The sequence below is a fragment of the Schistocerca gregaria genome, chromosome 5 (assembly GCF_023897955.1).
Source record: "Schistocerca gregaria isolate iqSchGreg1 chromosome 5, iqSchGreg1.2, whole genome shotgun sequence".
Taxonomy (NCBI): Eukaryota; Metazoa; Arthropoda; class Insecta; order Orthoptera; family Acrididae; genus Schistocerca; species Schistocerca gregaria.
The window spans coordinates 166,545,844-166,568,292 of NC_064924.1; the positions used below are offsets into that span (position 1 = coordinate 166,545,844).

The following is a 22,449-nucleotide window of genomic DNA, read 5'->3' on the forward strand; positions in this document are numbered from 1 at the left end:
AGTCTTTAGAGTCAACGTCTCCTGTGGGACAAGTATGTGCAACAGGCAATTACGTACTTCTTCCCGCAGCAGGACGTGGCGTCTTACTAAACGGATATCTTCAACCTCATTTGTAGCTGGAATGATTTCCTCAGTACTCACGGCGATTTTGCCTAACTATCATGCCGATTCTGGACTGTACGGCCTTCGAACGGAAACTTTTTGATCGCCCCTTATACGACGCTAATGTGTAGTGTTTACGACTTTGGGGTAACTTGTGTCACTATCTCCAGTTGTCACAACCTCCTATTTTTGTCGTGCTGCATCACGTGGTGTATCACATACCGAGAGGAAAATGAGTCTGTGACCACTGGAGCGTGCCACAAGTTACTCCAAAGTTGTTAACCCATCACGTAATTCAAGCATTAATTCCCATGAATCCACATGATGGTGGAGGTTTAAATCACTTAAAAGCGAAGTGAAAATGTGATAAAGTGTGACTGGTGGCAGTTAAGTTGCTGTTTCAATCATTTTCCCCAGGTAACCATTCTCTTCCACCTACATAGGTTTCTGCTCTTGTTGTTGATTATTTCCACAATTAACTAAGTGCACTAATCGCTGATGTTCTCCAACTGTTGTCTAACATACTCTTAAAGAAATTCAGGCGTTTCACATGTAGAATCACAAACTTTTACTTGCTCAGTATATTGGGGAGTGATTTCTAGCCCACTAAAGGGAAAAGAAAAGATAATTTTCTGCTGTATTCGGAGTATGATTCACAAACTTGCTTTGGTTACATGAAACTTTGCTAAGGGTGCTCTTTCTCTCGCTTACAGAGTTGTCGATAGACGAGGTGGCCGCGCAGGCATTCGTCTTCTTCCTGGCGGGCTTCGAGACGTCGTCGACGACGATGAGCTTCGCGCTGTACGAGCTGGCCCTCAACCCGGACGTACAGAAGAGACTACAGGAGGAGGTGGACGCCACGCTGCAGAAGAACAGCGGACAGCTGACGTACGAGGCCATTTCCGAGATGTCTTACCTCGACAAAGTAGTATCAGGTGAGGCTCTGAAAATCTATTAGTTTCAGGTTGCGTGTTTTAGCTCACGAAAAGTTCTTGAATCATTACGTACTCGAGAGAGCTTTGTCTCAGATATCCTGGAAGGGAACTCATGTGCGATGTCGTAATGAGAAACTTTTTCCCACGGCTAATTTAAAGAAAAATTGATATTGCATCTGTTGTACTCTTCCCCCTACTGGTATATCTTACGTAGTGTTTATTATAGTTCTTCTACAATTTGTTTAGGACTAAAGCAGTTTGCTGTCACTGGTCTTTGTTTGGATTTCATATTTTATTACTAACGTAATCTATGCTTCTGTATTCGTTCTGCGGTGTTCATTGTCTAAACTATAATTTGACAGTTTGTCTATGTACACTGCCATCAGCTTGCCATCGTCCTACATAATATATAGGGACATGTGCCTTCCTTGAGTAAAAAATTAAGAATCATAATATCTGTGTTAGAGTGGATGTATTAATTCCAATCAGAGTTCATATGATGTTTGTACTAGAACTTTTCTAGAGTCGAATTTCATTGCAATTTCCCCTTCTCAACTCCTCACCCACTAACCTCACCACACTAACAAGGGGACCCTCCATACTATACATCACGGATTTTGATGCGCTTAAAATATGTTGTAGAGGCACTTACCCTGAGTACCTGGCTATCCCGTTTTTTAGCGACGGGCCTTGGTTTTTGAGAAAATCGATTTTGAATTTTATTGCGTGCAGTGTATACCCGTAACGTTAGATGTGTTCCCAACAGGTCAGCGTATCGCAGTGTTAAAGGTTAACGATTACCACGCTGGAGGTACCGTGTTCAAATCCTGGTCGTGTAATTTTTTTTCCAAAATCGACCGTACTTTTCAATTTTATTTCAAAGAATATCAACAAACATTGTAAGGTGTGCAAAATTATAAAGATATATTCAGTTATTAATTTTTTCTATTTTTTCTGTCATACAATATTAAAAAATCTAATTTTTCATCGTCCACATTGCTTTATGTGCCAGAACAATATTGTGGGTGATACTTATCATAGAAACAACCGAAGCACAAATTTTCGCAGCACCACGCGCATTTTATGAAAGCAACCGTCTTGCAGGCGTACGGTTTCATCATGAGCGATACCGGGAAACACAATTGTTTTACATTAAAAAAGATTTCTCTTTCATCCGCTAATTTCGATGCGAACCATGGGTATCTAATCATGCTTTCAAAATTAGATGTCCTGAATTGATGTAGGATTAGCGAATGTAATTTTATCGAATCTTCCCTAGAAGCTATCTCCCTATTGTTGTCTTTCATCAAGTCGGGAGCATTCTGAATAACGTCGGTAAAAATAAACATCACAGGGCTGGCAATAAGGAGTGCACTTTGGTGGCACCACTTTTAGGGTGCAGGTGCTCGCCTTCCATTCATTAGTGAATATCGTATAAAGTTGAATCGGTTTGCCCTCACCACAAATCGATAATGTAGAAAAAATAATTCTGTCCCACATACGGAAGAATTAGAGAACGCAAAAATTCTTCGTGAACCAGTTTTGTGAACTTCCCTCATTTCGTGCAGGACACGACTACATTTCTGTATTTCCCAGTTAATTCGTCTAATCGTTTTCGAACGTTAGGATCAAATTTTCTGAACTTTATTGCGTACATAAAAAAACATTGGAGCAGGATCACGGTACCTCCAACGCGGCAGCCGTTCACCTTAACCACTGCGCTACCCTGACTTCCTGGCGTTACATGTAATGTTACGGGTGTACAAAGCACGCAAAGGACTTCAAAATCAATTTTCTCAAAAACTAACGCACGTCGCTAAAATACCGGATGGCCTGGTACTCAGGGTAAGTGCCTCTACAATATATTTGAAGCTCATCAAAATGCGTGATTTACAGTATGGAGGGTCGCCTTGTAAGTCACTAACTACTGTAACATACTTGACACATAACTCGATTTGAAATTTCGTACCTAATATCACGACCATAGGTCCTGTGCGTTGCTGATATCATTAGTAGTCAATGTTAAGTTCTTTGCACACCACTAGATTCTCTCGTGAGCATTAGTCAACTGTTACCTGCAGTTGCCATAATGAGTCAAAATATGATTACTAATCTGTTACACGCGTTTTATCTTACAGAAACGCTGAGAATGTATCCACCGGGAGCGATTCTGGCACGGAAATGCACGCGCCGCTACAAGTTTCCCGAGGACGGGCCTGAGCTTGAAGAGGGAGCGACTGTTTTCGTCCCGGTCTACGGTCTTCACAACGATCCCCAGTATTTCCCGGAACCTCAACGCTTCAATCCTGAGAGGTTCTCTGAGGAAGAGAAGGCAGAGAGGCATCCCTACGTATACCTTCCTTTCGGAGAAGGACCACGAAACTGCATAGGTAAGTCGAAACACTGTCGTGTTGGTATATACACTGAGTTGACAGACGTCATGAGATACAGGTGGCTGTAACATCCTGTACACAAGATATAAAAGGGCAGTGCACTGTCATTGTGCTCCAGAGATTCATGTGAAAATGTTCGGCCGCACGGTGGGAACTAACATACTTTCAACGCGGAATGGTAGTTGCTGCTAGACGCGTGAGACATTCCATTTCGTGAATCGTTAAGCAATTCAATATTCAGCGATTCACTGTTTCATGATTGTACTGAGAATACCAATTAAGGCATTAACCGTCACAATGGGCAACAATAGCCGACGGCCTTCACTTAACGAGAGCAGTGGAGTTGCGTAGAGTTGTCACTCCTAACAGACAAGCAAGATTGCTTGAAACAACCGCAGAGATCAATTCTGAACGTACGACGAACGTTTCCGTTAGGTCAGTGCAGCGAGATTTGGTGTCAATGGGCGGTGGCAGCACATCAACGAAGCGAGTGCCTTCGCTAACAGCACGACATCGCCTGCAGCGGCCTCTCTCTTGGGCTCGTATCCACATCTGCTGGACCCTAGACTGCTGCAAAACCGAGGCTTGGTCAGATGAGTCCCGATTTCAGTTGGAAAGATCTGACGGCAACGTTCGAGTGCAGCACAGACCCCACGAAGCCACGGGCCCAAGTGCTCAACAAGGCCCCGTGCAAGCTGCTGGTGGCTCCATAATGGTGTAGACTGTGGTGACATGGAATGGAATGGGTTCTCTGGATGTTCGGCTACATTCGCTTCCCTCCGAGACAGTGAAGGAATTTTTATGTGTGACAGTGAACCAGGCCGCAGTTGTTCGCGATTGGTATGAAGAATATTCTTGATAGTTCGAGCAACTGATTCGGCCGCACAGATCACCCGATATAAATCTCACATAACATTTATGGGATAGGTTAGTTCGTTCCAAAAATCCTGCACCGGCAGCATTTTCGCAGTTATGGACAGCTATAGAGGCAGCATGGCTCAATAATTTTGTGGGGAAACTTCCAATTACTTGTTGAGTCCATGCCGCTTCGAGTCGCTGCGCTACGTCGGGCAATTAGGAGGTATCCCATGACTTTTGTCACCTCCGTGCATTCTTTATGACCGTGTTTGCAAATGATATTCTAGAACCTAGGTGAAGCATAGCACCAGTTCATCACGTCCACACAGTAGGAATCCAATCGGGCGCTAAGGGCCAAAAACTATCTACCTGCAAATAGGACGGAGTACTGTGTAGTTACAAAAAATCGTAGTCGGGAAATTCCTTGTTGTCGTATCAAAGTGATGCACTTTGTCGAGATAAAAAAATATTGTACTACAATACATTTGGAATTTTGACCGTGACCTTTTTTCTTCCAGAGTAGCTCAATAAATTTTGACTCGGGGAATGTTATTAAGGCAAAGAAGAAACACAAACCTCTGATTTCCATGTGAATGGTTGAGAAATTGGGACATGATATTAAAACTGTTCATAGTTTTTGTTTTTGCACAGTTACTCACGTTTTTCACCAGGAACTAAGCCTCCTTGGTACTATTCGTTTAAGAGACATTCAAATGAATACGGGAAATATGGAAGAAAAGCAAGTAAGCTTATTATAATTCGAAAGCAATCGCCATGACTGCTAATACGTACATTTATCCCAGTGTGAGACAGGGCTTGAACGCCTTCATGGAAGAATGTTTGTAGTGGCCTTCGGAAACACGATAGTACCCAAACGTGCATCTCTTCCTCCGAAGCAAACCGACGGCCACGGCTATCTTTCATCAGAGCCCTGAAGAACGAAAATCACGTAGGAAGAGATGGGGACTATATGGAGGATGTGTACGGACTTCCCAGCCAAACTTCTGCAGCGCAGTCGGAACCGTCTTGGCACATGTGGCCATGAAGAAGAAAGACGTATATGGACGACAATTTTCTTCTGCTGAAGAGGTGCATCCCTGGGTACAATCATGGATGGCTCCGTAGGCAACCGGAAACATTTTTCCGTGAAGCCACAGACCATCTTGCTTTGCAGTGGGCAAAATGTATTATCTGTTCATGGCGATTTCGTTTTAGATATTAAAGAGTTTCACACTGAACTCGCATTCTGGAGGACGACGGTTCAAACCCACGTCCGGCGATCCTGAATTAGGTTTTCGTGATTTCCCTAAATCACTCCAGGCAAATTTTGGGATGGTTCCTTTGAAAGGGCGCGGCCGACTTCCTTCCCCCTCCTTTCCTAATCCTGTGGATCCGATGACCTCGCTGTTTGGTCCCCTGCCCCAAATCAACCTACCAATAAAGAATTTACTTACTTTTTTCCATCTGTCGTGTTTTCATTTCACTACTCTTTACATTTAAACCCATTTCCATTCGCCATATAATGTCAACAAGTGAACAAATTAATAATACGGTGTTGCTTGCACAACTCGGCCTGGTCCTGCCCTATGAAAAGACCTCAGGCTCTTGCGCCATGGATATTTACGAATGAAGTCCGGTCAAGCACGCGTTACATTCACAACAGTGCTGCAGTGGCTTTCATAAACTGAATTGTTGGTTGGGTGTTTCAGGCATGCGGCTGGGTTTGCTGCAGACCAAGATCGGACTGGCCTACCTGATGTCCAAGTACGAGGTGCAGCGCTGTGACCAAACTGTGGTGCCCATGGAGTTCAATCCTTTCTCCTTCGTCATGATGCCCATTAGCGGCATACAACTTCGACTCAGTAACAGGACGTAGCCTAATTCAGCTTAACAGAATCGTAACAGTATTATGTAATTTATAAATATTTATGTAAATGAGCTGAGAGTGGAAGACTGTTTATATTGTTGTATTTATTACTTTACTGCTTGTGAAATATATGTAAATACTGAGGAAACGACAGTAATAAATCATTTGTATTTACTTGTATACTATTATTTGGTTTTTCAGCAGTTCTTCATGTACCTAATCATAAAATACATAATTGTTTCCTACGAGACTCTATATCTACATAAACGTTACCAAGTGGCCGGCTAAACAACATATCAAATCTAAACACGAAGTCGTGGTAAAAATAATATCTATTTAGAAGTTTCAAATGACTAGTTCTTGTTCTTACGAATTTTCTACTTTTATGACGCGTAATGGCCATTCACGCTGTGGTGTCACCGCCAGACACCACACTTGCTAGGTGGTAGCCTTTAAATCGGCCGCGGTTTGTTAGTATACGTCGCACCCGCGTGTCGCCACTATCAGTGATTGCAGACCGAGCGACGCCACACGGCAGGTCTAGAGAGACTTCCTAGCACTCGCCTCAGTTGTACAGCCAACTTTGCTAGCGATGGTTCACTGACTTCTACGCTCTCATTTGCCGAGACGATAGTTAGCATAGCCTTCAGCTACGTTATTTGCTACGACCTAGCAATGCGCCATTATCAGTACTATTGATATTTTAAACCATGTATCGTCAAGAGCGACGTTCGTCATTGATGGATTAAAGTTAAGTATTCCACCAGCTACGTCCGTTTTTTCTCAATTCTAATTCCCTTGTCATGTTCCAGACCTCACGCCATCCTGCGTGAGCTAAAACGCGTGCATTTCGGCCTCCTTTAGGTATACGGGTTGGCTCTCCTGCCAACCACAACACACGCCATATGTCATCCGCGAATGCGTAAATGTTCACAGACAATATCGGAAATATTAGATGTAAACAATAAAAACGGACATAGGCGGTAAAAGAAAAAACGAAGACAAACTGTATAAAGAAGCCTTTTTTCTACAATAATGTAAGTTTCGTAATAGCGAACCATGAGCGTGATAGGAGAGTTGCAAGCTTTCTACTTACCAAGTTTCACGTCATATGCAAACCAAATATACAAGAACACAAGATGGAAGAGTACTCACATGACTGCATTGACGCTTCTACATACATGCAAGCACGCACGCACACACACACACACACACACACACACACACACACACACAGAGAGAGAGAGAGAGAGAGAGAGAGAGAGAGGAAGAGTCACCTACGCATTTTTGTGTCTGAGGGAAACCCTATTTCGAAATGAGGCTCGACAGTTACGGGAAAAGCGAATGAAAGATGTGGTAGATGGTAGCTGCACCTCTGCCAATTGAAGCCGACTTTCTGCTCTTTTTCATTTGTTTTATGAGCAATACCTGTTTGATCTGTATTTCAATTTTTGCTGTACTTCACAATTTGTCACTTGATTCACACCTTCCACAGATTAATTAAGTAGCTAAGAACATATTAGTATGTAACAATAAGCTTCTTCTTCAATAATTCAATAAAGGTACCTGTTTATATATTTTCAGCATATCATATCTCTTATTTCTTCTTACTGTATTTCATCTGTCCATTTTGTATTTAACAACCCTGTATATAACCATATTTACAATGTTTTTAATTTCTTCTTCAGTTTCTCTTTACTCCATGTTTTATTTCAGTGGACTGGTATGGTCCAACAAGACAGATCCACAACGGTTTTCTCTGTCTTACAGACTGTCTGTCAGTCTGGACAGTTGCTGTAGCATATATTAAGGTCACACATCCTCATGAAATTAGGATATCTACGAAACCAGATACATTAGTGCCATACCATATATATGCACGGTTGGTACTTGGTGTCATTCATGCAACAGGCCTGGAAAGCCGAAACTGGTTGACTAATAAAACAATATCAAAATGAGGGGTATAGGTACTGTATTATTTACGGCAAAGTACACAACGATTTAGTAACATGATTAAGAATGTCTATTCATAATGCACTTTCATTTCTTCTGAAAATTACTCCTTCGCTTCCGTCATTGCCTCTTAGATATTGAAACAAATTTTGAGCACAGTCCTAAGCAGAATGACCGTCGGTTTACCCATTTCATCTTTCCGCTTTTATTAATCCCAGTCGATTGTAGAAAGGGTCATCAATACTGTAATGATGTTTGAATGGTTAAAAAAGGTATAGGAAAATATGCAGTATTTCGAGGATACCAATGATATTTGTCTTATATGTTTCTATTGTTATACAGGAGATGTATTTAAATAATGTTCTTCAAAACAAACCATGATTTCATGGAATAAGATTCTAATACGGTTGTCATTGATACGTACAGTCTTATGTTGTTACAAATACTCGCACATGCTGGGTCCTGCCAGTAATGAATTCCCAAAAAATTGTCTCCAAAATTTCCGGTGGAGAAGCTTACGAAAGGAATAAAGCTCAGGGTCTAGTGTCTCCTCTACTATGAGGTCGTTAGAGACAAGGCGCTACCACAGTTAGAGACGGATAGAAGAGATAACTACCTCACTAAAGAAACCACTCTAGTATTCAGATGCCGGAAACCTCCCAGTATATGTTTAACTCAGGGGTCACACCTAGCGATGAGGCTACGTTTAATTTTAAAGGTAGTCTTGACCTTCACGTTGCCTAGAGCTGTGTGCCACTTGTTAAGAGTCTGGACTTATCCAGGCTACACGGAGATGGGTAAAGAGGAAGCTTCCTCACAGACGCCACTGAAAGAGAGTGACGAGTTCCGACAGCACAACGGCCAGTTATTGACGTATGTGAACAACGATCTGGTGACTTGTAATAACGCAATCATAATCTAAACGAAAACCTGAAGGAAACGGTACGGAAATGGGCAATAGTAAGGGAGAATCAGCTAGTTACATGTGACATACATCATTTGAATGATTCTTTTATCGAAATGATGCAGTAAGAATAACTTTACGGGACGTATATACGTCGTTAATGAATACGTTATGACTTCACTGCAATGCTTATTATTTCACAGGATTGCTTTCTGAGCTAGTGAGAGCTTTAATAATGAGCTACGAAGGTAATTTTTCTGTCATAGTGTAGCTATGTGCCCCACTGTTCTTTAGAAATAGTGGTGGATTACTTATGAGTAATTTCATTAGCCAATATACTTATTGTGATGGCGCACTTAAAACGCCTACCTTCTTGAAGAGGCACCTACATGACGTCCGTGGGTGAACACAACATATTATTCTTACAATTCGCTTTTATGCACTCAACACTTACTTTCTAAGTCATAAACTACCCATAAAATAATACATAAGACATTACTGAGAAAAAATTGGCAAAATATCAAGACATTATTGAGAGGAAATGTGCAAAATATGTCTGGAGGTTGATTTGTCTGTTTCCAAGGTTAGCAATTATACAAGTGCAAAACAAGCTGAAATTCACTGTTTAAGAAGCTCATTAATATGCTTCTTCGAGGACAAGTTTTCATCCAGATGTGCACCCAAAACTTTGGAGAAATCTCCTCTATTTACTGACTGTCACTCATATGATAAGTTGCTTGTTAGTACCCACTATTTCTTCTACAGAACTTAGTAAGCGCGTTTATTCAAAATGTAGGGAGAGTCTGTTCTGAGAAACACTATAACTGTCCTTTGGAAAATATCATTTTCCATCTCTTCTGTTGCTTTCTCTCCAGTGAAATTAATTATGACAGTAGTATAGTCTGCAAAAGGTACAAATTCTGCTTGTTGAATGTTAAATGGAAGGTCATTCACATATACATAATTAACAGGAGCAGAAGAGTGCCTTCGGCGGCGGTGAGGCGTGCATGTCTTGTTTACGTCTTGTCTGTTGCGCTACTTGCGAGCGAGCGCGCGTTTGTTTACTCCATGAAATGCTATATGCTGCAGACGTTGACGTTGCCCTCCTTAAGGAGGTGCATGTTGCAACGTTTGTGCTCCCCATGACTTTACAGAACACGTCCCCGTACTTATCCTACTGGTAGTAAAGTGGTGATTCTCCTAAGTGACGGTATCCTCGCTGACAGAGTGGCCTATCTCCCTGATGCCAGATGGCTCTCATGTTTAGTGGCGTCAGGATCATCCATGTCTACGAGCCTTCTTGTTCGGGTCGCCGCCACGAACGATTTGCTTTCTTCTCCGAGGTAGTCACGCCTCTGTTCCTGGATCGACAGGATGCATTGATGATGGGAGGCGACTTAAACTCCGTGCAGGCGCCCAAAGACCAACTACCACGTCAATCTCGAAGTGCAGTGCTAACGGCAGTTCCCCAGCACCTCAAGCTTGTGGACTCTTGTAAGCATGTTCGTGATGTTCATGTGGGGTTCATACATTTCAGAATCCACTCTTCCTGGATCCTCCTGTTTATATCTCTCGCGATACTGTCGCTGGGGTGAAGGCTGCTGAGATCTTGCCTGCTGCGTTTTCTCTGACCATGGCGCATGTATTTGTGTCATCAATCTCAGCTGCCAAAGGGTGTGGTGCGGCCGTGGAACATTAAAACCGGACACGATACATCTTACCTCTCCCCACTGCTGGCATTTCATCGAGATCATGAGGTCAACTTGTCATCGACGCCGTAATGCGTATCAGCCTGTCTTATCATGGTATGTCCTACTCGCGAAGCCTGCACTCCACAACGCCTTGAACAATTACGAAACAGAGATCGTGCAGCATGGCGGCGACGAACTGAAGAGTTGTGCTTCATCGTTCTTCAGGAGTCTACTACGATGCCGTATTCGCTGGAGCACCAGGTGATGATGGATCATGCCAAGGCACAGCTCACATCTCTCTCATGACGTAACCTTAAAGGAGCTATGGCCAGAGTTAGCGCAGAACCGCCCGTCTATGTACCATGTGACAGAAGAACGGTGCCAATGTCGAGGGACTTTAATGTCCTTATGACTGACGATGAGCGGTACTTAGATACCCAACTCGGTATAGGGTCTGCCCTCTATGCATTTTATGCGGTGTTGTAGTCCGCGTAACGCCACAATCCTGCCAACATTAAGGCGGTCTCCTGACTCTCCTTTGGTTCGGATCTGCTTGCCGACGTCACGATGCCTGGCCCTGGTTGCCTCCCACTAGAAGTTTGTCGGTCATATCGCCCCCTAATGGCGCCAGTGTGGACAGAAATTGGTCGGGACCTTACGTCGCCTTACGTGCAGAACCCAGATGGGACTTAATTGCCCTTGCTCAAGCTCATCGTGTGCGTGGATTTTGGCAGCTTTTGACTTCAGCCAGGCGATCGATAGGGTAAATCACGACCACCTGGAAGGTGTGCTCCTCAACGTGGGATACCCTGATGTTACCGTCGACGTCGTAACGCATCTCCTTCGTGGAGCTACGTCTGTTGTACTCTACCACGGCCGACTCTCTCCTCCCATCCTGATCCTTCGTTCGGTGGGTCAAGGTTTTCTGTACTGTTGTATGCTTACGCCATGGAACCGTTGTCTGTGGCCTCCGTCAGCACCTGTCTGGAATGTCTCATGATGGCCATGTATTAAGCTGCACTGTTTATGAGGACGGTCTCATCATCATTCTTCGTAGCGGTGCTCAAGTCAGGGAGCCACTGGCATGGGTTACCACCTACGGCGAAGCTTGTGGTAGCTGTCTTATCGCACGGGCGCAGATCGAGCGACATGGCTACAGGTAGGGGCTTCCTGCAAACAGCACTGCTCCACTGCTTGCAGCTGCTACCGCCCAGTGCTTAGGAGTCGATTTCGCAAGTGATCTGCGGCACACAATTGCTCTCAACTGCCAGCACTTGTCATAACTACGAGCTGTGTTACTAGACCAACGCTTACGAACCGTCAGTCTCCTGCACGGACACAATATGTAAATGTATATTTGGCGTCAAGTACCCCCATGTGGCACAGTCAATTCCCATTCCGCCGTCCATGTCCCGCCACATGCTAGCGGCACTGAGTTCATATGTTTCCCACGGTTTTCTGTTCAAGGTAACGTACGAGACCCTCACCCTCCCGCAGTGCAAGAGCGGTTTAGATCGTGACCCTGACAGAGCGATAGCCCTCTTCGTCAGCTCTCAAATGGTGCTGTTTGCGCCACGCTCTCTTTCAGCCCCTATCCAGCCTTCGGGCGTCCTGTGTTTTACTTCCGCCATTTTTTCCTCTAACTGAGCTATGATATTGCCAATATGCTTGACATCCACGAAGGTGATCTATGACTTTCTTCAGCAGCACAGGTGATCGAATGTGATGGAGTATACTAGCGGGCTATCTGTAGATAGATGTGCGCTTCCTTATATTGTCACTAATGTCCAATGTCCATCATACCTCACGGTCAATGTGAAGGAAATACACTCCTGGAAATTGAAATAGAACACCGTGAATTCATTGTCCCAGGAAGGGGAAACTTTACTGACACATTCCTGGGGTCAGATACATCACATGATCACACTGACAGAACCACAGGCACATAGACACAGGCAACAGAGCATGCTCAATGTCGGCACTAGTACAGTGTATATCCACCCTTCGCAGCAATGCAGGCTGCTATTCTCCCATGGAGACGATCGTAGAGATGCTGGATGTAGTCCTGTGGAACAGCTTGCTATGTCATTTCCACCTGGCACCTCAGTTGGACCAGCGTTCGTGCTGGACGTGAAGACCGCGTGAGACGACGCTTCATCCAGTCCCAAACATGCTCAATGGGGGACAGATCCGCAGATCTTGCTGGCCAGAGTAGTTGACTTACACCTTCTAGAGCACATTGGGTGGCACGGGATACATGCGGACGTGCATTGTCCTGTTGGAACAGCAAGTTCCCTTGACGGTCTAGGAATGGTAGAACGATGGGTTCGATGACGGTTTGGATGTACCGTGCACTATTCAATGTCCCCTCGACGATCACCAGAGGTGTACGGCCAGTGTAGGAGATCGCTCCCCACACCATGATGCCGGGTGTTGGCCCTGTGTGCCTTGGTCGTATGCAGTCCTGATTGTGGCGCTCACCTGCACGGCGCCAAACACGCATACGACCATCATTGGCACCAAGGCAGAAGCGACTCTCATCGCTGAAGACGACACGTCTCCATTCGTCCCTCCATTCACGCCTGTCGCGACGCCACTGGAGGCGGGCTGCACGATGTTGGGGCGTGAGCGGAAGACGGCCTAACGGTGTGCGGGACCGTAGCCCAGCTTCATGGAGACGGTTGCGAACGGTCCTCGCCGATACCCCAGGAGCAACAGTGTCTCTAATTTGCTGGGAAGTGGCGGTGCGGTCCCCTACGGCACTGCGTAGGATCCAACGGTCTTGGCGTGCATCCGTGCGTCGCTGCGGTCCGGTCCCAGGTCGACGGGCACGTGCACCTTCCGCCGACCACTGGCGACAACATCGATGTACTGTGGAAACCTCACGCCCCACGTGTTGAGCAATTCGGCGGTACGTCCACCCGGCCTCCCGCATGCCCACTATACGCCCTCGCTCAAAGTCCGTCAAGTGCACATACGGTTCACGTCCACGCTGTTGCGGCATGCTACCAGTGTTAAAGACTGCGATGGAGCTCCGAATGCCACGGCAAACTGGCTGACACTGACGGAGGCGATGCACAAATGCTGCGCAGCTAGCGCCATTCGACGGCCAACACCGCGGTTCCTGGTGTGTCCGCTGTGCCGTGCGTGTGATCATTGCTTGTACAGCCCTCTCGCAGTGTCTGGAGCAAGTATGGTAGGTCTGACACACCGGTGTCAATGTGTTCTTTTTTCCATTTCCAGGAGTGTAGTTATTTTATGCCTACAGATCCAGTAAATAATAATTTTATGATATACTTCCAAAAAAACGAGGGAGCACAAAAAGACACTTCCACTTCACAGGAATTGCATACATCATTTTTGTCAACGATTTGATAAATTTTTGCAGAATAAATTTTTTTGATGCATCACTCTAGCGTTAAGATGTGACATAGGTATTAGGCATGGCAATCTTCACTGTACTATTTTTCTTGCTTATGGGTTTGTTATGTTTAGATATAAGTTATTACATTTGCTGCTGCTGTTTGCCAGGCATAGTGCTACTTAATTTCACTTTGTATTACTCTCTTAACCCAGTTTTACTACTGATTTATTTTTCTTATTTGTTGCACATTGCCTTATATTAGTTGTAATGTTGTATTTGCTTTTTCTAATTTAGATAAACTGCTGCTTGCTTTGCCAATTTCCATTTTTTTGTCATTGCTGTTTGTGTTAATTGTTTTGTGCTGCTGCATTGCCTCGTCCCTTAGTTTAGCATCTGAGCTCAGTAGATTTAAGTTAGCTTAAGATGGGGTAGGCTATATAAGAGAACGAGTTGTGATGAATTGGAAGAAATGCATTGAGAAGCTATAAGAAAATAGTTTGGCCATAAAAGTGTTTTGAAAGAGGATATGACCAAAAACAGTAGGGTTTAGTGACAATAGGTTTAGGTAGGATTTTCTTGGAAATAAATGATGAGGTAAGAGACTGGAAAATAAATAATGAGGTAAGAATATGTGAACATATAAATACAGGAAGCATGCTTGGATAGGATTTTTTTGGTGGAAACAAATGTTGAAATAAGACAAAAAATCTATGCAATGAAGTTTTGGGTTGGACTGCAGTACCAAATGTTACACTGGAAACAAACCCTGTCCTTTCGTCCTGTGTTATTCTGCTATGTGTTTGTATACTTTTGTGTATTTGTGTTTGTCCTGTCTTTATCTGTTTAGCTAATAAGATTTAAGTTGTAGAATTGTTCTAGTGCTACACTATTCATTCACTATGATGAGGAATACTGTTATCCTCAAATATAATTTGCATTAATAATAGGTTATTTACTTTGTAAAGATGTTTAGGCACTATTTAATCTGTTGTATTTTAATGCTTATGTGTGAAATTAATGTTTCGAAAACTATTCTTATTATTTTATATATTTACTTATGTCATAATTCCTGTAACACTGATGTATATGTTTATTTTTATTCTTTTGTAAAGCCTCTATTACTACAAATTTTATCTGTACTATTATGTTGTTTAATGATGTATTTTGTACCTTTGTTATTGTATTCTCATGTTATAAAATTGCAATTGACACCAGTTCATCAAATTAACTTGTAATCATTCATTTCACTACAGATATTTCTGTTTGTCATAGTATATGCACAATATGTGGAAAAAAGTGGACTGTTAGTGTTTGGACGTGTGTTGATAATCCGGAAGGGGACTGGTTCACAGCATTGCTGCTTCTAAGGACAATTCCAAAAACTTAGTGAGTGCACAAGTGGTGGTTTATGGACTTAGTATATAGTACAAGACTCTTCGATGGTGATTGTGCACCTGCACAGTCACAACAGATGGCTGCTGGCTGTCTCTACAAGGACTGCAGTCGGTCTGCACCTCTGGTGGCCCATGAATACCATAATCTCTACCAGGACTATAGTGGGTCTGCTCTGTGATGACCTACCTCCAATATTCTTCAGAACTTCGACTGGCTCTGCAGTGGGTTTGCTCTGTTGTGGCCCATTACCTGCCTGCATGTCAAGAGTCAGCACTGTCTTTCCGTTGGAAGGACAACACTACTTCTTCAAGACTGCATGGAAATCCACTACTTCCGTGTGCATTTTCTTCTTCTGCTCAGTCTTCAAAAAGAAAAAAAAACTGCAATTTTACTGTGATGAATTATCAGGAATGTCTTTATGGACTGTGAGAAAATTTTAGCTTTTGACCTACATTGTATCAACAAGTGTGTGCATTTGATTTCTTTGTTATTGTAATTATAAAGAAATATTTTCCAATCTCTATTGGCCACTGCCCAAAACAATTTGTAAAATTTTTTTGGGGGAGTATGGGGACTATGTAAGTAGGCTGTTTAGGTTTTTTTTATTGGTAACGTCACGTAGCGCTCCGTATGACAATCACTGGCTGTGCAGTGAGCAGTCTGTGGCTGGTTGGGATTGTTGTAATATTCGCTATTGTAGTGTTGGGCAGCTGGATGTTAACAGCGCGTAGCTTTGGGCAGTTGGAGGTGAGCCGCCAGCAGTGGTGGATGTGGCGAGTGAGATGGCGAAGTTTTGAGAGCGGATGATCTGGACAGAGACAGTAAATTCGTAATACTGGATGTCATGAACTGATTTTATATATATATATATATATATATATATATATATATATATATATATATATATATATATATATATATATAATGTCTTTTTAACACTATTAAGGTAAATACGTTGTTTGTTCTCTATCAAAATCTTTCATTTGCTAACGATGCCTATCAGTAGTTAGTGGCTTCAGTAGTTAGAATCTTTTATTTAGCTTGCAGTATTGGCGCTTGCTGTATTGCAGTAGTTCGAGTAACGAAGATTTTTGTAAGGGAAGTGATTTGTGAAACGTATAGGTTAATGTTAGTCAGGGCCGTTCTCTTGTAGAAATTATTGATAGTCAGATTGCGTTGCGCCAAAAATATTGTGTGTCAGTTTAAGCACAGTGATTTATAATTTTTCTAAGGGGACGTTTCAAAGTTACATAAATGGTTTTAAAATTATGTACTTGACACAAAATTCTGTAACTGAAGACTTAAGGATATATTCCAAAAAGGTTTAATATGTTATATAGCACTTAAATGTGTAAAGATCGAACTAATTACAAATACTGCGCAAAAAACTCATTTCTAGCAACATCAAAAACTGTAGAAAACGCCGGAAACTGTTTACGTCTCCTGCTAGTGTGCATTCCTTTACGTGTTTCTAAAATCGGTCACTAGACTGAAGTAAAGACAGGGTGACATTTTGTATTCCTAGGTGCACTATCCTCTACTTATAACACCTCCCCTTCAAGCAAAGCTTGTTAGTAAAATGAAAACATTGAAAGACGAATTTCGCGCTTGTATCGAAAACAAGCGAACGTCGGGTGAAGAAATGTTGTACTCTGGACTACTACGTGGTAGGTATAAGCTTCAAATTCCAACGCAGGTGTATAGCATTAACTAAGACTGTAGTATAGCTGTGGATATCTCTTACAGAAAGAGGAAACAAACATTCCGCGCAATATGAGCACGTCATTGAATGAGACTAACAAAACTGCAAATTCGGTGCAATAGTAACATCTCATGCAATGTGACTGACTTCAGCTGATGATGTGGAAGTGACACCACACAGTCATAGTGATTTTGAAATAAAGAATTCCCTTCTGGAGTACGTTCTGGAAAACCAGATGAAGAGTATCTGTGCCCCACAGATAAATTAGAAACGGTTAACAGAGGCTGAGAAGCGGTTCTCCTCAATCCTACAGCTAAATATTCAGATGAACCACTATTGCCATAACGTATCAAATTTTAGTCCTAATACGTGCGTTCTTGACTTTTTACGGACAGTATAGAGAAATCAACTGTAAACAAATCTATGAGAGTTTCAAGAGGACTCTTCAACACTCCAGCTTCGAGGGGGTCGCAGCATTAACAACGTCACTTCGCTAACTAATACGAATTTGGACGTTACAGTGAAGTTGAAATCACTTTTTCTTATCTGGAAAATGTGACCAAAATTCAGCCGAAGACTGGAAATTTCCTTACCAGTAAAGATTAGCTAATCGATCTAGTTTTTAGGTATTTGGTAACAGAAATAAATGTTTTGACAATGAAATCACAGCCAATATACAGCTCCTTGTAGTAGAATTACACAGAAATAATGAGCAGAGGATTAAGTCCACAGGAAACGCGTTGAACGTATTAAATCAGTTAAACAGGATAGACATAGCACTGATCAGTGTCTTGCCACATACTAGTTACAAGTGAAATCAGGGACCTAGCTGAGGAGATGAACTTCGATGTAATCTGTTGACAGAAACCTAACAAATAAGGCAACATATAAGTCAGAAACTGTTTAAGTTATACCTACAGAAGAACGTCCTATGATAGCAATTATCATCTTGAATAAACCCCTGAGGATAGTACAAGCAACACAGTTGCGTGATCACTATGGCCTTGTAACAGAATTAATATCTCCTTTTGGTACAAGGCAGTCTGTAAATCTGTAGTTGCAGTTCAGCGACCAAATTGTTGTTGGTAATTTAAGGTAACTGAGGGGTATCTGCGAAGATTTATACACCCAAAATTTTCCATATGACTTACCTATCTATGGAGGACGTCATTTTCAAAATACCTTTTCCGTTTGATTTCCTTAATGTTTTTAATTAGGTAGGAAAACATGGAAATCAGAAACAGCAATCTCACATGCAGTTCAGAGCCCTCAGTCTCACGGGCCTACCTTAGTAATGGTGCACTGAATCTCACCAGCAGTTGTAGACCTTTCAAATAGTTTTTCTTTCACAATTTTTCGAGTTTCATTTTGGCATATATTTCGCATTTCACGTAAAATTTGGTGCTTTTTAATAATTCACGTAAAGATTTTACAAAGCGGAACCAGCTTTACACACTGCTAAACATTAAATATTTTCTTTCCTTTATTTAACCAAAAAATTTACAGTCTTTTCTTTAACACCGAAAACTATTACCGTATTGGTTATCTTCAGGCAATGAAGTTACTGTGTTTCTCTTCTCGATTTTAATTAGCTCAACACTCATCGGTCAAACCACAATCCACGGAGTTGTCAGAGTTATTTCTTGTATCTTCTAATGTTACCCCAGTTTCCAACGAAAAGTTCAAGTAATTGACTAATAAATAGCACACATGTAGCTCTTCAGGAGAAGTATGCGTTTCGATTCCATACCGCTTTCTTTTTATTTTATTTTATATTTGCAGAACTGAGAAAATTAATTGTATTCCACATTACTGTGACACTCTTAAGCTGTAAAATGCAGATGCTATTAGCAATCCTCTGTCAACAAAATACAAAAGTAATTTAGTTTTTCTCTGCACTGTTACACTTAGCGATGAAGCAAAGGCCACTGCTAATTATTGTGGATATTCAATGATTTGCAAATTCAAGTGAATAGTAACTGCAAACAGTCGTGTCAGAGAAACGGAAACTCACTTTGCAAATTACAGTTGCGTTGTGCCGTGTTATTTCTTCACCGCATTGCCGTCAGCAAAAGGCTGTGCATCAGCCACGTCGCGCATGCGCTCTCTATCTCATCTACGGCAGACGTGTAGATTCCTCCAGCCACCAGGCGATCTAATTATTTGGGAATTTACAACATTTTTAAAAATAATTCTTGCAGTGAGTCTTAGAAGCTAACATTTTGACATTGTGTTTCTTTTGGTGTATTCTACACTTATAAAAAAATCAGGACATGATTACACGTGTCAGACCGACGTTGTTGACGTCATCACAACTTCCCTGTTTTTACCTCCATATGCTTAAGCGTTCCCTCATTCACAAAGATTATCTCTGTGTGGCTATTTACTAACTGTTGCCTGAATGTTTATTTGACCATTAAATTTATATTTCTTCGTTCCAGAAATGATATAAAGTTTATCTAGTCTTGGAAAAATCTCCGGAAAATCTCTTTTACTCAACTGTCGTAAAAAAAATTCAACTCGATGCGAATACCGTATTCTCAATGAAACTCAGATCTTACTATTTCGCATCAATCCTTTCCATACGCTTTAAATGTCACTTCAATTCCAAAAATACTTCGCTTATTCTGTTTTCCAGATCAACAATTCATTAAATACTTCTTACAATAGACTTGCGAAATCTTCAAAATTATTTACATTTATTCTTTAAAACATAATTGCATAAGTACTATACATATCGATAATAAAGCCACGCCCTAAAAATTAACGACTTATGTTCACAAATCGCAGTTGATCGTGGTCGTATCTGAACAAGTATGGGATACACATTTTAATCAATAATTATTGAAAGCACAATATTTCTTTTGTCATCATTATTAAAGTAGGTTCGGGCGAGATTCTTTGGAAATCGGCTCTCCATCGAACGTCAATGTGGCCCAGCGATGATGACTGCGTCATGGCAGGGAGACTGTCCTCCCGCCACTGCCAAGCCTCACGCTCTTATCGTGAATCGGAACAAAGGGCATACATTTTTTACAGTATCACATCACAATACAAAATGTACAAAATCTTTCCATTTATATTAATGTTACGAAACTTCAACTACTAACCGTCCGTGTATCGTTTGGCGGAGGCTGATCGATGATACGGTCTGTGAACCACTGTATAATCACACATCTGGAGTCACAAACCTCTGGAAAACTATTTGGTGAATTCATGCAACGCAGAATCTCTGCTGTATTGCGTTCCAAAGGTGGACAAACACACTGTAAAGCTGGTGGTCATAATACTGGCTCATCAGTGAATTAGTATCTATTAAATGGTATCTACACTACGTGTAGCGAATACAGGAGCAATTAATCATCAGTTAAATACCGAAAGGCAGAACAACAGTGCACTTAAATACATAAATAGTGAATGACATGCTAGCGGGTATGTGTATCGTTATATTACTTAATCACTAAATGAATGGTTGAGGGACACTGCAACGTGTTTTACGGGGAGCATAGCAAAAATTTAACAATGTTTCTGATTTGTAAGATTTGTTTAATTAAGGTAGTAGTTCAGAACGGCGTAATATCTGATTTAGCGGTACACTAATCTAACTAGTAATGGCGTCCTACAAACTCTTGAATTTGTTTACTACAGAAAATAAGAGAACTAACCTCGAATATGTGCCGTCTCAATCTCATGCGGTTGTAAATCTCTGCTGCATTGACAGTGCTGCAGTTTTACAATGACGCAGCGCACTGTTTTTGCACGGATGAGAGAAACACGTAAGTGACCAGCCAATTCACTTTTTGTCTGTGGAGACGACGGTCTGTTTCAGTGCCAACGGAAGCCGAACGACATTCGCTGCGTCCTCCAATTCAGGACATACAGGACATAGATATTGAAATACACTCCTGGAAATGGAAAAAAAGAACACATTGACACCGGTGTGTCAGACCCACCATACTTGCTCCGGACACTGCGAGAGGGCTGTACAAGCAATGATCACACGCACGGCACAGCGGACACACCAGGAACCGCGGTGTTGGCCGTCGAATGGCGCTAGCTGCGCAGCATTTGTGCACCGCCGCCGTCAGTGTCAGCCAGTTTGCCGTGGCATACGGAGCTCCATCGCAGTCTTTAACACTGGTAGCATGCCGCGACAGCGTGGACGTGAACCGTATGTGCAGTTGACGGAATTTGAGCGAGGGCGTATAGTGGGCATGCGGGAGGCCGGGTGGACGTACCGCCGAATTGCTCAACACGTGGGGCGTGAGATCTCCACAGTACATCGATGTTGTCGCCAGTGGTCTGCGGAAGGTGCACGTGCCCGTCGACCTGGGACCGGACAGCAGCGACGCACGGATGCACGCCAAGACCGTAGGATCCTACGCAGTGCCGTAGGGGACCGCACCGCCACTTCCCAGCAAATTAGGGACACTGTTGCTCCTGGGGTATCGGCGAGGACCATTCGCAACCGTCTCCATGAAGCTGGGCTACGGTCCCGCACACCGTTAGGCCGTCTTCCGCTCACGCCCCAACATCGTGCAGCCCGCCTCCAGTGGTGTCGCGACAGGCGTGAATGGAGGGACGAATGGAGACGTGTCGTCTTCAGCGATGAGAGTCGCTTCTGCCTTGGTGCCAATGATGGTCGTATGCGTGTTTGGCGCCGTGCAGGTGAGCGCCACAATCAGGACTGCATACGACCGAGGCACACAGGGCCAACACCCGGCATCATGGGGTGGCGAGCGATCTCCTACACTGGCCGTACACCTCTGGTGATCGTCGAGGGGACACTGAATAGTGCACGGTACATCCAAACCGTCATCGAACCCATCGTTCTACCATTCCTAGACCGTCAAGGGAACTTGCTGTTCCAACAGGACAATGCACGTCCGCATGTATCCCGTGCCACCCAACGTGCTGTAGAAGGTGTAAGTCAACTACCCTGGCCAGCAAGATCTCCGGATCTGTCCCCCATTGAGCATGTTTGGGACTGGATGAAGCGTTGTCTGACGCGGTCTTCACGTCCAGCACGAACGCTTGTCCAACTGAGGCGCCAGGTGGAAATGGCATGGCAAGCCGTTCCACGGGACTACATCCAGCATCTCTACGATCGTCTCCATGGGAGAATAGCAGCCTGCATTGCTGCGAGAGGTGGATATACACTGTACTAGTGCCGACTTGGAAGAAGAAATGAAAGAGGTGATCGACTGATCGAGTTCTGCTCAAAGCACCAATTAGTTGTTGCAAACACACTTTTCCAGCACCACAAACGAAGAAGATATACATGG

At 43.0% G+C, this 22,449-nt stretch overlaps 1 protein-coding gene across 1 annotated transcript in view; it reads left to right on the forward strand.

The window, feature by feature from the left end:
- The window catches only part of LOC126273116 (probable cytochrome P450 6a13), a 73,202-nt gene extending 66,867 nt beyond the window's left edge, over nucleotides 1-6,335 (forward strand). Inside the window, exons 6-8 of the mRNA XM_049976567.1 lie at nucleotides 816-1,037; nucleotides 3,176-3,427; nucleotides 5,998-6,335. Of these exons, the coding sequence (XP_049832524.1) occupies nucleotides 816-1,037; nucleotides 3,176-3,427; nucleotides 5,998-6,164 (641 nt within the window). The 3' untranslated portion in view covers nucleotides 6,165-6,335. The remainder of the gene's footprint in view (nucleotides 1-815; nucleotides 1,038-3,175; nucleotides 3,428-5,997) is intronic.
- The last annotated feature ends 16,114 nt before the right edge of the window (nucleotides 6,336-22,449 follow it).